The sequence below is a fragment of the Cetorhinus maximus genome, chromosome 3 (assembly GCF_964194155.1).
Source record: "Cetorhinus maximus chromosome 3, sCetMax3.hap1.1, whole genome shotgun sequence".
Lineage (NCBI taxonomy): Eukaryota > Metazoa > Chordata > Chondrichthyes > Lamniformes > Cetorhinidae > Cetorhinus > Cetorhinus maximus.
The window spans coordinates 96,904,094-96,921,922 of NC_135881.1; the positions used below are offsets into that span (position 1 = coordinate 96,904,094).

At 43.8% G+C, this 17,829-nt stretch overlaps 1 protein-coding gene across 1 annotated transcript in view; it reads left to right on the top strand.

Annotated features, from left to right (window-relative positions):
* LOC144674182 (gamma-aminobutyric acid type B receptor subunit 2-like) overlaps window positions 1-17,829 on the top strand; it is a 585,472-nt gene that overhangs the window by 422,438 nt on the left and 145,205 nt on the right. Inside the window, exon 12 of the mRNA XM_078535658.1 lies at window positions 1,678-1,800. Coding sequence (XP_078391784.1) covers window positions 1,678-1,800 — 123 coding nt within the window. The remainder of the gene's footprint in view (window positions 1-1,677; window positions 1,801-17,829) is intronic.

A 17,829-nucleotide genomic window follows, 5' to 3' on the forward strand; every position in this document is an offset into this window, starting at 1 on the left:
AATGACGCACTATGCCAGCATCTTTGTCAGATCAACATATTGTGATTGAGGTCCCTGTGATAATATGGTTTCTAGTTTTGTTAGATATTATCCATTCATGGCACACCAACATTAATACTGGCAGAGAGAAGAACAGTACTTCTTCAAGGTAGGCATTCCTGGAAGAGAAGCGGCAATGAATTAAACACTAACATTAAAGCAAAATACTGTGGATGTTGGAAATCTGAAATAAAAACAGAAAATGCTGGTAAAACTCAGCAGGTCTGGCAGCATCTGTGGAGAGAGAAACAGAGGTAACATTTCGAATCCATATGACTCTTCTTCAGAGCTAAAGAGAAGTAGAAATGTGATGGATTTTATACCATTTAAGTGGGAGTGGGAAGCTGGAATAAGACAGAAGGTCAAGGTAGGTGACAGCTAAGAGGACATTGACAAAGATGTAACAGCACGAAAGAGACAAATGGAAATCCTGCCAGGGAGAAGAGTAGTACTTCTTTAAGGTAGGCATTCCTGGAAAACAAGTGGCAATGAATTAAACACTAAGATAAAAACAAAATACTGCGGATGCCATGCAAATCTGAAATAAAAACAGAAAATGCTGAGTTTTTTCAGCATTTTCTGTTCTTATTTCAGAATTCCAGTATCCGGAGTGTTTTGCTTTTATGTTAACACTAGGATAGGAAGGAGCTGTACTGTTGTGAAAGGCTGCACCTGAACCAGTAATACAAAGGCAAAATACTGCTCGGAAATTCCAATCGGCATGTGCAGAGTTGCACCAGATCTCGTTTCATCAAATATAGTGTAAGTTAAGGTTGTAAATTAATAGAATCTGCATCTGTTGATCTTTTGCTACTATTTGTTTTTTTTTTGTAAATCTGATGCATGGATGGCAACCTGAACCATGCAGTTGGATATATTAAGTATTCTTCCATTAAGCATTAACTTTTAAGACAAGTGAGGACTTGTATCATTTCCAATAAAAGAAAGAACTTGCATTTAAAAGTGCCTGTCATTACCTCAGGGTGATCCAAAACACTTCACAGTCAATGAAGTACTCTTGAAGCGGAGTCACTAATAGAATTCAGAAAAAACACTGAGCCAATTTGCACACAATGAAGTGCCATTAAAAATCATAAGATAGATGACCAATTAAACTATTTTAATTATTTTCTTTGTCTATGGTGATGTGGATCTTTAATGTCCACCTGAAAGGACAGTACAGCACTTCCTCTGTACTACACTGGAAGGTCAGCTATGATCACATGTTCCAGTCCTGGAATGGGGGCTCAACCTGCCACTGTGATCCCTGCTGACTGGAGGCAACATACCGTAATAAAGGTGTTTTGTTCAACAGTGTGCAATGCTACATTTATCAGATAACATGCTTATAAAGTCAGATTTGAGTTTGTATGATGTGAAGGCTCACTTGTGGCAACTGACCTTTTGGTTCTTACACCTGGAGGTTAATATCAGGACAAAGTAAACATCATTCTACAAAATAAGGAAGTTATTACCAACAAATCCTAAAACACTGTTAAATGAATTTGGTTACTTAAGGTAATGTTTGAACTTCGAAATGAGCTCAGTTAGTCGTCTCAATTTTAACTTTGGAGAAAGTATGTGAAATGGCTTTGTTTGAATGTTGGAAACATCATAGAGTATTTTCTATCTCATTAGATCATCAAGGACCAGAAGCTGCTTATTATTGTCGGTGGGATGCTGCTCATCGATCTCTGCATCCTCATTTGCTGGCAGGTTGTGGACCCGCTGAGGAGGACGGTGGAAGACTACCCTTTAGAGGTCAGTTAACAGGGGATAACTGGGAATGCTGAAGTCTGGATTCAAAACTGCTTTCACCTGTTTCATTTTAGTTTGTATACTGTTGAGAATTTGAAACACAAGCATAATATAATAGAGAAAAATTAGAAACCACTTTGAAGACAATCTGAAGCAGATGAACTACCTATCAAAAAAATGTTCTTAAAATGGTTGGACCATGATTGGATGGCCAGCTTATGGATGATACAGAATCCATGTTTAAATACTTTAAGAAGCAAAGATTTATATAAAATGAAACCACAAATTAAGATTACAGTGTTTCCATAAATGTGCAAGCTTTAAAGAAAGATTATTTCTAGCTCTGCAACTTTAGTTCTGCTCTGTGCAATGCTGGGAATAAATGGATATGCTAGGAATTTGAAGTAAAAAGCCTATTCTCAATGTGCATGCACGTAAGTATGTTATTACTAATCAATCATACATTAAAAATGGGAAGAAAATGAGCCATCTTATAAACAAAACCAAAATGTTTTTATGTTTAAAATTGGGTCAATTTATGTAAAGGTGGATGTTGAGCAGTGGGGACTGAGGCAGCTTCAGTCAATTTTACAAGATTGTCCTCAGCCACACAGACGTATTCTCAGTTGCATGTGGAAGGATGGTTGGCAGGTTTTGACATGCGGGAATGTACAGTGTGTAACAAAATTACTTTTTAGAAAAATTCAGAATTTCTTATATTTATAACAAAATGAGGAATGTGAAGGTTGAAAGAGTTGAGAAATATAGATACCCCTTTCAGGCAGAGTTCTCATACCTGCCCAATGGTCAGGCAGCTTTAGTCTTGTGATAAAGCACCTCCAGCGGCGAGATTACAGGAAGCTGTAAAATTGGGCACGATGCCATTAGTGCCGTACCAACACCTACCCAACCTCGCCTGCCTCTGCTACAGTTTTATTACAGCAGGGTAGTGTGGGGCAGACCACTCACCTGTGGGCCAGTTGAGGCCCTTTAAGTGGCCTATTAATGAGCACTTAAGGCTGCCTTCTGTCGCTGTTGAAATTTTACCCATGGCAGGAGAGGCCTATACCTACCAAAATGCCAGGTAAAACCTGGCAAGCATAGATGCCAGGCTGTGGGGAGGGCTGCATCCTTGCTGGGCACCACATGCCCATCGGAGACCCCCCAAGGTGTAACCCCCCTCCCTCTCCTTCCCTAACCATGTCCCTTACCCCCATCACCCCCTCACTGGGGCTGCCAGCATGACTCCAGAAAGACCTCAGACTAACCTTACAACCCAGCTGCAGCGCTGAATGCCTTCGTCTGAAGTCTCGGCAGTGGCCACTGCTCCCGGTGGAGCTGCTGGGACATGAGTGCTGCCGGCCCTCCGATTGGCCAGCAACTCTCAGAGGCGGACTTCATCTTGGCAAGGAGCAGATGCCTCACCTCAATCCAGTTATAGGGCTGTTGGCCATTTCATGGCTGTGGGGCAAGCCAGCCAAGTGGGGATGGGCTTAGCCCTGTCCTTTATACAAGGGGGCATAACTACTGACCCAGCGTAAAATTCAGTCTAGAGAGTCCTAGTTGACATATCGCTTTGACGAGAATTAATAATTGACTATAATTAGAGAATATTATAGCAGTATATCTGACTGTTTCAGGGAGCCACAAATATCAACCTATTCTACGCTGGAGTATGCACTAAATCACAGAACTGTGGCTTCAGACATGACTCTGCTCTAAAAATCCCCATATGTGGGCAGACATCAGAAAGAGAATAATGTTTAATTAAAAATTGTTATAAAATTAAGGTTTGAAAAAGATATGGCATTGTTTTTTAAAGACAGAAGGTTTGCTTCTGTTAGGCAGTATATCGTCCAGTTTTTTTCTTATTTTTGTTTTCACCAATAAAATTAAGGATGTGTTGATAACCTCTGTTTCTCCTGAGTGGCATTGGTTTAATTGCAGTTTTGCAATAACATAGCTTAAATATTGTTGAGTTAAAATAAACTAGAGTTAATAGTTATGCTTATAATATCAGCCTTATGAATATGAAAAGTCAGTGATTTTTACATTTATTATCAGTGCTTCAATATGTGGTTATGATAGCATAGGCCAGGATTTTACATTGGCTTGGCACCGCCATTTCACATGGGCGGGCCAATTAAGGCCCACCCAGCATGGAACACACGTAGTAGCGCTGAGCGCTACTTGTGTGGGCTCGGGGAGGAGGGAGAGTCGGGTCCAGCGCTCATTCCATTTATTTATTTTTTTAAAAAGTACTTCAATCTTCCTGAGGCAGCTCCATGCCTCAGGGAGATTGAAGTGCTTTCCAAAAAATTAAATGAAAACATTAAAAATTTAATCAAACATGTCCCCTCATGGGACATGTTTTTATTTTTCAAAGAACCTTTTTATTTAATTTGTAAAAGCTTTAGGAAACCTCATCCCGCTCATGGGTAAGGTTTCCTAAAAAACATAAAGGCCATTTGGCCTTTTCGCCTGCCCACCAGCCGTAAGGTTCGACGGGCAGCATAAAAATTAGGGTTAATTAGCTGGTTAATGGCCTTCATCGGCCCTTCAATTATTGGTGGGCACACAGCCGACTCCAGCGTGTGTCCGCCGAGTGAAATATCGCAAGACAGCGCGATGATGTCGGGATGCATGCCCAACGTCATTTTGTCATCACGGGCCCGCCCTTGCACGCCGAATGTAAAATTCTGCCTATAATGCTCATGTTCCTGGACTCGTAATCCAGAGGCCTGGATTAATAATGCCTGGACAGGCATTTAGACAATTTCAGTTCAGTTAATTAAATATGGAATGAAAAGCTAATAAAAAAATCAGTGATTGTAATGATGACACTATTTGATTGTCATCAAAAACTCAACAGTTCACTAGTGTCCTTTAGGGAAGGAAATCTGCAGTCCTTACCTGGTCTGCTCTATATGTAATTCCAGACCCACAGCAATGTGGTTAACCCTTAACTTCCCTCTGAAATGGGAAGCCATTCAATTGTATTAAACTACTATGAAAAGCTATAATAAGAATTAAACAGGACCAATGTCAACATCAGCATTGTAAATGACAAAGGCACACCCAGCCTAGTGAACCATGCAAAGTCCTCCTCAGTAACATCTGGGAATTTCTGCTAGAATTGGTGGAGCTATCCCACAGTCTAATCAAATAACACCTTGACAAAATCACACTCACAAATTTATACATTTAAGCCAATGTCCTGGATTCCTTTATTACCATCTTTGGGTATAGACTCATAGCAGAATTTTACAGCAGCGGGATTTTACGTTCCCGCTGCAGTCAATGGGGATTATAATGTCTCGCCGCATTTTATGGCCCTGTCCCCATCGAAACGGGGCCGTAAAATTTTGCCCATAGACTCATAGATGTTTACAGCACAGAAGGAGGCCACTGTGTCCGCGCCGGTCGACAAAGATCTGACTACACTAATCCCATTTTCCAGCACTTGGCCCATAGCCCTGGAAGCTATGACAACGCAACCAAATACCTAAATACTTCTTAAATGTTATGACAGTTTCTGACTCAACCACCCATTCAAGCAGTGAGCTCCAGAGTCCCACAACCCTCTGGTTGAAAATAATTTCTCCTCAACTCCCCTCTTATCCTTCTACCTTTTACTTATATCTATGCCCCCTGGTTATTGACCTTTCTACTAATGGAAAACGTGCCTTCCTATCCACCTATCTATGCCCCTCATAATCTAATACACCTCTATCAGGCCCTCTCTCAACCTTCGCTGCTCCAAGGAAAACAGCCCCAGCCTATCCAATCTTTCCTCATAGCTCAGACCCACCAGCCCAGACAGCATCCAGGTAAATCTCCTCTGCACCCTCTCCAGTGCAATCACATCCTTCCTATAATGTGTTGACCAGAACTGCAAGCAGTACTCCAGTTGTGGCCTAGCCAGCGTTTTATACAGTTCCAGCATAACCTCCCTGCTCTTGTATTCTATGCCTCGGCTAAAAAAGGCAAGCATCCCATATGCCTTCTTAACCACCTTATCTACCTGCCCTGCTACCATTAGGGATCTGTGGATATGCACACCAAGGTCCCTCTGATTTTCAGTACTTTGCAGGGTCCTATCATTCATAGTGTAATCCCTTGCCTTGTTAGCCCTCCCCAAGTGCATCACCTCACACTTTTCTGGGTTGAATTCCATTTGCCACTGCTGTGCCCACCTGACCAGTCCATTGATATCCTGCAGTTTACGGCTATCCTCTTCACTATTTACCACCCTACCAATTTTCATATCATGCGCAAACTTCTTGATCATACCCACTACATTTAAGTCCAAATCATTAATGTACACCACAAACAGCAAGGGCCCCAGCACCGAGCCCTGTGGAACCCCACTGGAAACATACTTCCAGTCACAGAAACATTCCTCTACCATCATCCTCTGCTTCCTGCCTCTCAGCCAATTTTGGATCCAACATGCCACTTTGCTTTGGATCCCGTGGGCTCTTACTTTCTTGACCAGCCTGCCATGAGGGACCTTATCAAAAGCCTTGCTAAAGTCCATGTAGACCACATCAAATGCATTACCCTTATCAACACTCCAGGTCACCTTCTCAAAAAATTCAAATTTGTTAAACACGACTTTGGTAGCATGTTCTGTCCTACTGGCAGGACAGGCCTACCAGAGGTGGCGGCAGTGTTATGCAGTCAGCAGGGTGTGACCCTGGAAGTTCTCAAAATAGACTCTGATTCCATGACATCACATCAAGTATTGGCAAGAAAACCTTTTGCTGATTACTAGCTGCCCCACTATCTCAGCTAATGAATCAGTACACATTCATGTTGAACACCACTTGGAAGATACACTAAGGACGGCAATGAATGTACTCTGAGTGGAGGACATCAATATCCATCACCAAGAATGACATGGTAGCACCACTACTGACCAAGCTAGCTGACTCCTGAAGGACATATCTTCCAGACTGGGCCTGCAGCAGGTGTAAGCGAACCAACACAAAAGAAGTCCTTACCTGACCTCATCCTCACAATCGATCTATCATGGATGCATCTGTCCATGACATTATTGGTAGGAATGATCACCACATTGACCTTGTGGAGACCAAATCCCATTTTCAAACTGAGGGCAGTCTCCATCATGTTATGTGGCAGTACCACTGCGCTAAATGGACAGATTCATAACAGATCTAGAAGCTTAAACTGGGCATCTATAAAGTGCTGTGGGCTATTAGAAGCAGAAAAATTATAATCCACCATAACATGTGCCGTATCCATCATTTTACCATTTCCATCAAGCCAGAGAATCAGCTCAATCCCAGTTCAATTAGGGATATAGAAGAGCATGCCAGGAGCAGCATCAGTCATATGTAAAAATGAGGTGCCAATCTCGTGAAGCTTCAATACAAGACTATATGCATGCTAAGTAATGGAAATGGTATGCTATTGACAGAGCTAAGTGATCCCACAACCAAATGATCAAATCAAAGCCCTGCAATCCGATCACATCCACTCATGAACAGTGGTGGACAATTAAACAAATAACAGGAAGAGGAGGCTCCACCAATATCCCCATCCTCAATGACGGGGGAGCTCAGCACACCTGTGCAAAAGACAAGGCTGAAGCATTTGCAACCATCTTCAGCCAAAAGTGTTGAGTGGATAGTCTATTTTAGCCTCCTCCTTCCTAATATCAAAGATGCCAGCCTAGAGGCAATTTGATTTATCCCACATGATATAAAGAAATGGCTGTAGGACTCCAGAATTAGCTGCGCTTCTAGCCAAGCTGTTCCAATACAGCAGCATCACCGCATCTAGCTGACAAGCTGAAAAAATGCCCAGGTATGTCCTGGCCACAAAAAAAAGTCACATCCAATGTGGTCAAATAACGCCCTATGGAAGGTGTTATCAAGCGACGCTCACTCAGCAAGAACCTGCTCAGCGATGCTCAGTTTGGGTTCCACCAGCACCAATTGGTCCAGACCTCACTTCAGCCTTAGTTCAAATATGGACTAGGGGTAAGGTGAGAATCACTGTCCTTGTCATTAAGGCAGTATTTGACTGATTGTGGCAGCTCAGAGCCCTAGTAAAATTGAAGTCAATGAGAATCAAAGAGAAATCTCAACACTGGTTGGAGTCATGCCCAGCACAAAGGAAACTCTTTTGAGTTATCAACAGTCACAGATTGCAACTCTTTCGAGTACAATCACAGTTCTTGGTTTCCGGGAGTGGGACATGAACCCACAACCCTCTGATTCAAAGGCGAGGGTGCTATGAACTGAGCCACAGCTGACACCTCCAGCACAAAGGAAGATGATTGTGGTTGTTGGAGACCAATCCTCTCAGTCCCAGGACACCACTGCAGGAGCTCCTCAAAGCAGTAGCCTAAACCCAGCCGTTTTCAGCCGCTTTGTCAGTGACTCCCACACATCATAAGGTCAGAATATAAGAATATAGGAACATAAAAAATAGGAGCAGGAGTAGATTATTTAGCCCCTCAAGAATGCTCAATAAGATTATGGCTGATCTTTTACCTTAGTTACACTTCTCCACACTATCGCCAAATCCCTTGATTTCCTTAGCATCTAAAAATTCCTGATCGCTGATTTGAATGTAATCAACAACTGGGTATCCACAGCTTTCTGGAGTAAAGAATTCCAAAGATTCACAACCCTTCGAATGAAGAAATTTCTCCTGAACTGAGTCTGAAAATATTGACCCCTTATTCTGAGACTGTTACTCCTAGTCAAGGGGCAGAAACTTTCGCTTGCCGGGCGGGCTCGGCAGGGGCGGGCAGGAAGCCACCCACGATCAAGGTCGGAAGGCGATATCATGCTGTTGGGCCAATTAAGGCCTGCCCAGTGTGAAACACGAGTGGCAGCGCTCAGTACTGCCTGTGCGGGCGGGAGGAGGGAGTGCGAGCGAAGCACGTTTCATAATCTCCCTGAGGCACAGAGCTGCCTCAGGGAGATGAAGCATTTCCAAAAAATATAAAGAAATAAATAATGTTATTAATTGAATTTTAATTTTTTAATTTATTTTTTATTTGCTTTAGGAAACCTCATCCCGCCCGTGGATGAGGTTTCCTAAAAAGTGCAAAGGCCCTTGGCCATTTTGCCTGCCCGCTAACCATAAGATTGGACGGGCAGCGAAAAATTTAATTCAATAACCTTGTTTGTGGCCTTAACAGGCTCACCCGACGTCAAGACGCGTCATTTTACACTTGAGTGGGTCAGGCGCACGCCTGCCCACTGAGATAAAAATTTTGCCCCAAGGGAAACATCCTCCCAATATCTAACCTGTCAAGTCCCTTAAGAATTTTATTTGTTTCAATGGGATCACTTCTCATTCTTCTAAACTCTAGGGAATATAGGCGTAATCTACTCCTCAAAAAACTATCCTCTCATTCCAGAAATCAGTCTGGTGATCACTCATTGCCTTCCCTCAAAGGCATGTAAATTCATCCTTAGACCAAAACTATACACAGTACTCCAGGAGTTGTCTCACCAGGGCTCTATTGTTGTGACACAGCAATTCTTAAAGGCTGAGTTGTTTAAATCCCAGAGGGAAACTTGAGCAACTGTCATAACCTATATTTTCAATTGGTATATTTGAGATGCAGCTCTGAGTTCAGGAATAAGACCACCAAGCCTCGAGGTTTTTTATATAAAACAAAATGAAACATTTATTAATTTACAACAAATTAAACACATACACGTGTCTACAAATTACTACCATAATAACTTTTAATTAAATCTCCAAATTAATCACTCCCAGGCAAATCTTCAAGGCAACAGTAACCCATAGACTTTAAACAGACACCAGGCAAACCACATTTGACCTTATGAATTCGAAATGAAGTTCTTCTCCATTTGTTTCCTTTGCAGGCACAGTTGTCGGCTTACAGGCTGGTTAGATCCTAAATACCTCTAAAGTGCACACAAACTCCTTTATGTTTATACCTAGCTTCCCCTTTGAATGTAAATTTTCCATTGTATCATTTGGCTTTTAATGTCACATTTTCTAACAATAACATTTTCATTGCACTAATTTTATTAGTAACATAAACACATTGCTTGGTGTCTTCCAGCTGGGTGCAAGATTTTACCCATTCTTTTGAATGGTTTATTCAACAAATGCAAATTTACACTTTGCCTTCTCCTCCTTATATTTATCTAATTGACATCTCAAAACTACTATACATCAAAGCACCCAGACTAGCTGGCTTTAATCCAATTAAGCCACACACAGACACACACATAGGCACACACATAGATACAGACTCTACTACAATTCCAATTTAAAAATAATTTCCAATAACATTATAGTCATTAATATCTCTTCATGACACCAATACAATTGCAATAAGACTTCTTAACTTTTAAACTCTAGTCCCTTTGTAACACAGGTTCCTATACTATTTGTTTTCGTAATTGCTTGCTGTAGCTGCATGTTAACTTTCTGTGATTCATGTACCACCATGTCCCTCTGAATACCAACATTTTCCAGCCTCCCACCTTTTAAAAAATATTCTGCTTTTCCATTTTTCTTACTAAAGTGAATAATTTCATATTTCTCCACGTTATGGGCAGAATTTAATGCAATGCTGGAATGCGAACCATGGTGGGGTGGGGGGGAAGGGTTGGGGGATAGGCCATAGAATTGTGTGGGAGACCATGTATCAGAGGCCCAATGCCAGGGACTCTGTGCCGAATTATGCAGGTGGTAGGGAGGCAGTGAGATGCCAACACCACCTGGAAGAGCAGGAAGGTGATTGAGATTGTTAGAAAAGTCATTAACTCAAATTAACATACCCCTGACTGATATTAAATGCTGCCTTCCAAATTTAACGTGCAGTGCACAGGGATCACTGGCTGTCAGATCTCCGACCAGTCAAAGGTGGCAGTATCTGGGTGAGGCCTCAGACTCGGTGGCGGTGGGGGGGGGAGGTCAGCTATTGTGGACCTGCCTTCCATTGGAGTGGACACTTCCACCAAAAGTGGAGAGGAAGCCAGAGAACCTGTAAAGGAGAAGAGTTGAGGGATAAGTGAGGAAATTCCCTCCAAGGGCAGTAGCCAGTAAAGTGGGGATATCATCCAAAAATGGAACACCTCCACCCAGTCCTCCTGGACCTGTGAGTGATGGAGGAGAAGCACAGAGGAAGGGTGCACCAGGCTCCAGAGCCACCAATAGTGGTGCAGCAGAAGAAAGAGGTGCAGGCCGCGACTGGACAGGGCACACCATGACGCCATGGGAAATGGCAGCAGGAGAGAAGCCATAGATGGCTTAAGCCATGTGGCAGTGTGCTCCGAAGTCACCTGAACTACCTGAAGATGTTGGAGTGTCAGTGCCAGAGAACACTGCGCCTGTCAAGGGAACCCGTTACCGATCTTTACTGCAGGACGACCCGTGACAGGATGGGACAGGATGAGCATCCACTGCCAGTGCTGCTGAAAATACACTGTAGCACTGAATTTCTACACCTCTCAATCCTTCCAAGGATCCACCAGAGACATGTGCAGGATATTCCAGGCAGCTACACACCACTGCATTAGGGAAGTGTATTAACTGAAGGTATAGCCTCTCCTGCTGTCTATCAGGGGTCATGTAATGTTTTGGGAAGCTCCGGCCAATGAACCCTAAGCACGGGCAATCCGGAGGGGGGTGGGAGGGGTGGGGCTTCCTGACAAGAGTCCAGATCAAGCATGTAGTACCTGAAAAGCTCTCTGTAATAAAGTTTATGTTTCTTGTTAAAACCTGTCCACTTCGCAGAGTCATTACATTTGACGACAAGGGTAAAATAGCTCTGCCGCTGCACCTCACTTTGTTACCGCAAGTACATTGAATCTTAAAAAAAAGAAAAGATACTCACCAGTCATGCCACTCTTCAGCAGAATCGATCCTTATGATGGCGACTATGGAAGACTGGAGCCAGTATGTAGAGCGCCTCAGATTTTATTTTGTTGCAAACAAAATTACCGTGGAGGAAAAGCAGAAAGCCATCTTTTTGAGTGTATGTGGCAGAGATAGACAATCTCATTGGCAACCTGATGGTCCCAAGCACGCCCAATTCTAAGTCCTATAATGAATTAGTGGGCCTCGTGAAAATGCATGTCCAGCCGAAGCAACCTGTAATAATGCAGCGTTTAAAATTGAATTCCAGAGTTAGGGTCCCGGGAGAGTCCATCACAACCTATGTAGCGAACTTAAGCAGTTGACAGAACACTGCAACTTCAGGAACGTATTAAATGATATGCTGCAGGACCAATTTGTTTGTGGAGTTCAGGATGATGCCATACAGCGCCATTTACTTACCGAGATTGATATCGACTTTAAGAGCACTCTAGAAACCTCCCTCACCATGGAAAGTGCTGTGAGAGACTTGCAGGCTTTACAACAGATACAACATGGCACCATTCTTCATATGGGGCAGGAACCTACCGCCAAGCGTGGCATGAAAACCAGACCCACAGCATCGAAGCAAGGTGCAATGTCTTCTGTTAGGAACATGAAAAGGCCTAGTAGGAACACTTCAACAGCGACTCCGATATTGAGTTGTTATAGATGTGGAGGTGACCACGGACTTGACACCTGTAAATTCAAGGAGGTAGAATGCCATTACTGCCATAAATTAATGAGAAGCCATTAATAATGGAGGTGGATAAAGGTGCCTCAAATACAGTGGTGGGAAAGCACACTTTCAAATACCTAATGAAGGTAGGCAGCCAATAAACCTGGAGTGGACAACTGCTAAATTAAAGACATACACTAGAGAATCTATTCAGGTAAATGGCATTGCCACAGTATCAGTGTCTTACAGACAGCCCAGCTGCCTGTGATAATAGCGAAAGGAGAAGGACCCAGTCTTTCAGATTGAGACTGGTTACAGAATATTGAGTTTGACTGGCCAGAGATATTTCACCTGAAAACAGGAGGAGTTCCTGAACTGCTAAGGAAATATGACATGGCATTTTGGGATGAGTTAGGAAAATTAAAAGGCGTGTAGGCCAAGATATATGTGGATCCTCAGGCGACACCATATTTCTTTAAGGCCAGACATGTGCCTTATGCGTTGAAGGAGAAGGTGGATGTAGAACTGTGCTGGTTAGAAAAACTGGGCATCATCCAACCTGTCCAATCCTCAGAATAGGCGGTGCCCATAGTTCCGGTAGTTAAGCCTGACCAAACCATATGCATTTGTGGAGACTATAAATTGACTGTAAATAAGGCAGCAAAACTTGACAAGTACCCCATTCCAAGGATGGATGACTTATATGCAAAGCTGGCCAGAGGCAAGTCCTATACAAAGTTGGATATGAGCCATTCTTACCCACAATTAGAACTGAATAGCAAGTCGAGAGAATACGTGACTATTAACATGCTCAAGGGTCTTTATCAGTACACTCACCTACCCTTTGGAGTATCGTCTGCATGCACTATCTTCCAGAGAACAATGGAGAGTCTTTTGCAAGAACTTCCCTGAATGGTAATAAACCTCGATGATGTTCTGATCACTGGGTCAACAGAGACCAACCTGGAGGAGGTGCTAAGAAGGTTCATGGAAGCCAGCACATGGTTAAAGAAGGAAATATGTACATTCCAAGCACCAGAAGTTACTTACCTGGGTCACAGGGTGGATGCCATGGGTTTACATCCCGTAGAAGAGAAAGTTCGGGCAATAAAATATGCACCCTCAACATCCAATGTAACCGGGCTCAAGTCCTTCCGGGTATGATCAACTATTGCAGCCACTTCTTGCCTAACAGCAGGCATCACACCCCTGAACGGGCTGCCATACACCATGTGTCATCAGACGTATTGCTTATCAGTGTCCATCACCCAGCTTCTCTAAGCCCAGTGCCCCGTGCACGGAGATGGTCATACTCTGCCTTCACCCCTACAAACTGGTAAAAGAGGGTTGTCAGACTCATGTGCCAGCCCGAAGACACTGAATAAGGGACACAGGAATAAATGCACCAGCACAACTTAATGAAACAAAAAGACCAATAAGTAACATCAAAAGGTACCCAGGCCTCCCTGATGCATCCAGTTGTCTTTCCAACATGCTTCTGAGTGATTTGATGAGGTGTAGCCTTGGCATCTGCAACTGAGATGGAGGTAGGCTGCTGATTGTGATGCCCCATAGCCTGAGATGACCTTGGCAGCCCTGTTCTGGTTTCCCAAGGCCCGGAGGGCCCCGTCATACCGAGAAGCACTTTCACCGGCTCAGAAGCCTCCCCTGTGACAGATTTCACTGGAGGCAGTCAGGCCACTAGCAGAAGTGCTGAGAAGCGCCTTGACAGAAGCGGCCAGATGTGGCAGCTGCCACTCCTCCTCCCTCTTGGTGCACTATGGCACATCCCTGTCTCCTGGAGATGAAGGGGCAGGTGGAGGGGATTCCAGGCACCTTGTTCCCCTCACCTCCCCACACTTGCCTGATCATTGATGCCTAGAGCTCATGGCAAAAGCAGGTCTGCATGCACACCTGGCAGCCACTAAGTGGTCTGCTGGATCTGGCTCCCCATGATATTTGCCAGCTTCTCCATGGAGAAAGGCAGGTACGCACACACCTGAAACATAGCAGAACTCGTGGCCTGGATAGACTTCTCTATTATCCATGCATGGCTGAGCCATAGCCCTCTGTCCGCTCCGCCTGATGTTCCCCTCTTCTTTGTTGCAACTCCAGCAGATTCAGAGTGATTGATACCAGAGGCCCGGCATCAGCCTGGGGCTCAGCATGAGCCTTTCCACCAACACTGTCGGGTCCGTGGCTGTCACAGCCTCCATCAGTTGCCTCTGCATATCTGTGATCTGCACACCAGCTTGTGAACCCGAGCTGAGTCGGGAACCCATAGCCAGTGACATGAGAGTATCTGCGTCAGTGGAGGGTGCAGGGAAATTATGTGACACTGCACCCTCTGATGCTTGGATGTCCTCCTCCTCAGAGGTGGATTGCAGGGACACTTTAGTAGTAGCATCACATCCCTCCACAAGGTGGGGATACCTTATGGGTGAACACTAACTTTTCGGGCACAAGCCTTTCAATTCTCCTCTCCCACCCATGCATGGCAGAGGTGGACACCAGCTTCTATGCCTCCTCACTGTTATTGCCCATCCCTCTGATCTTTCCGTCAGTGATGGCCCAGCCTCCCTGCTCTCCAGCCAGGTCAAGAGCTTCCTCCTCAGCAGGTATCAGGGTTTGTATGTCAAGCATACCATCCTTACCCTTTCTTTTGTGTTGTGGGCCCTTTTCCCCTGCAGCCAGAAGGGAAAAGGGAGTTTCAGACTATGATCAACTAGCCCCCTCCTGGGCTGGCATCCTCAGGCACATGATTTGTCCTCCCAAATGTTTAATTCGCACATCTGCTTTCATTTGTTTTGGAGGATGCTGGCACCAAGAAGCAGATGTCTGGCACCTGAACGCAGTGGCTGCTGGGTCATACTATTTTTCACCTGCCTAGCTGATCCTTCCCCACGTAGAGACCCATTGTGTGTTGCCCACCTGGCAGCCACAGGGTGCACATCATTCGTTCAGACTCACCCAGGCAATGCAGAGGAAGTCCAGCTTCCTTGGTCAGGCGGGAGGCACTCTTCTGGCCATCTGTTGGGAACAAGACCTCCTCTGTTCCTGTGCAACCTGGAGGAGAATCCACAGGGAGGCATTGCTCAATCGTGGGGCCACCCATGTCTGCCCTGCGACATTCCCCTGGTGACAGCCTCCTGTTCCACTTCCTGGACTGAAAGTTGCGGATACTGGGGAGGAAGGATGTAGGTGTGGATGATGAGGGATTATGTCTTGCTGATGAAAGCCCTCTGTCTTTCTGATGAATGTTTTCCGTCTTGCAGGTAAAGGCTGGTGGTCTGTGCTATATGGTGGGCAGGCACAACAAAGCTGAAAGCTTTCCAACACTGCAGGCAAGTGTGGCTGCCCTTTAAAAATGGTGCAGTTCCTGTGCTCCTATCACCTGCCGTTGGGATCACCACCTTCCTCCGCACCCCCGACACTTGATTCTCCAAGTTCCATGCTTCTACCTTGTTAATTGGCCAACTGCCATATAATTGGGTTTGGCCAGCTGCCACCCTAAATGGCAATGCCATCCACTGCCAGGTCTGCCACCAGGATCCACAATGCTGACATTAAATTCTGCCCTGTATCAAATCATAGCTTACCTTCCTACCTAGCTTTGTATTGCCAGCAAATTTGGATACTTGGGAAAATCAAGCCCCTGTCACAGAGTTATGAAGTAACAAAGTCTGTGAATTGTGGAAGAGGCAGGCTCACACGAAAGCATTTGAGAAATTGATCCACAAAAGTGATAAAGGATTTTATCAAGGATTGGAATGAAATACGACCCTAAGTGAGTAATTCTCAAGAGCAGAAGAGGGTGGTTTTAGCAATGGCCTGAATGTGAGGTTTAAAGCTCTGTTCGCTGTAACAGAATAAATACTAATGCACAATAATGCCTAGCAGCACATAATACATGAATACGTACTTATAAGATAGGTCTAACAGTGGTGACTCTCCAGGGTTTGGCGGCTGTTCAACAGTAATTATAGCAAATGAGCAAATGTAAAATAATATTCAGACACAATAAAAATGAGCATAATGACACATATCAATGTAAAATAATGTGATAATAATGTGCAAATGCATAATAAAACCCTTCTTTATATTATTGGTGATTAATTTTATTACAACATGGAAATCAGGAGTTTTTACTGGACAAAACTGGAAAACACCAGACTAATAACAGTTGCACTTGAAAATTTAAAACAATGAGTTGTAAAATCTCTGTCTCAGTTCATTAAAAAAATCCCAGGATTATAACTATAACAACAATTTGCACTTTTATAACACCTTTAATGCAGTAAAATGTACCAAGGCACCTGCATTATAGATTATAATAAACTGCATGAAATGCAACATATAGACAGGGCTTTATGTAATTGCATCACAAATCTGATAGCACATGATAGGGAGAAATTAGTTCTTCTTGTGTCTGTTTGCCTGTCAGAAAACAGGTAAAAAAGAGTCACTTTCAGGTTACCACCCCCCAAGAGTGCCTGAGCTAAATCTGACCCCCTATTGAGATGGGCAATATTATTGCCCCTGTTAAATCACTGGTAACAGGCACTAAGCCCCATTGATATGTAATGAAGGCCCTCAGACCTCTTTGGGGATCACTTCTTTTTTAACAATCCTGCTCTGCTCTTTTTTTTTTGGATCATAATGCAGCCTACCCAATGATCCAAAAAGGAGGCTTCCACCAAATTTATCTTTTATATCGAATGTGAGGCAGCAGGAGTACAGAAATCCTGAGGACCACTGTCAAACTGCAATTGGCCTGCTTCTGTCTGCTGACCACTATGACATATCTGACGGCTACTGTCAGAGAGGTAGCCACTCCAAATTCTTCTTCTTTAAACTAATGAGCAGCCTCTGGATGCCTGATTTGCATCTGCAGCTCTCCATCGATATGATAATGAAACCAAGGCCCAATTTTGGATGAGCCTCAGATCTCTGGGTTCTGGTGTGCGCTCTCAGCACATCAGTAACTTCAAGCCCAAAAACAGGCCAGACCAATTCCTAACCAAATGTATTTAACAGTTTTTTAACACTTGTGGCATGAAATTCAACATATAATAGAAATAACTTAGGCACTGTGGTATTGTGCAGTTATCAAGTAACATCTTGTTAGGACAAAATCTGTCAAAGCTGAATGAAATACACCTGAGTTCCATACAATGCTGCGCTCCCACAGGTATATCTTGTCGAGCTGGCTGTCTGTTGGGTGAAATCTCCTTTGTGTAACTAAATTTACATTGATTTCTATGACATATGACTGGAGATACAGAAAAGATTGCAGTAATGAGGCCTATAAATCATTTCCCAAGGGAGTCCAGTGGTAAAGGAGGGCAGTTACAATAAGAATTAAAGAGAGCTTTTTGAAAATTTCAGTGTGAAAGGAAGGAAACAAAAAGAGCAAAGTGGCTAATCACAGTGGGGGAAAGCTCATCTAAGCTGTTTTCCAAAGCAGAATT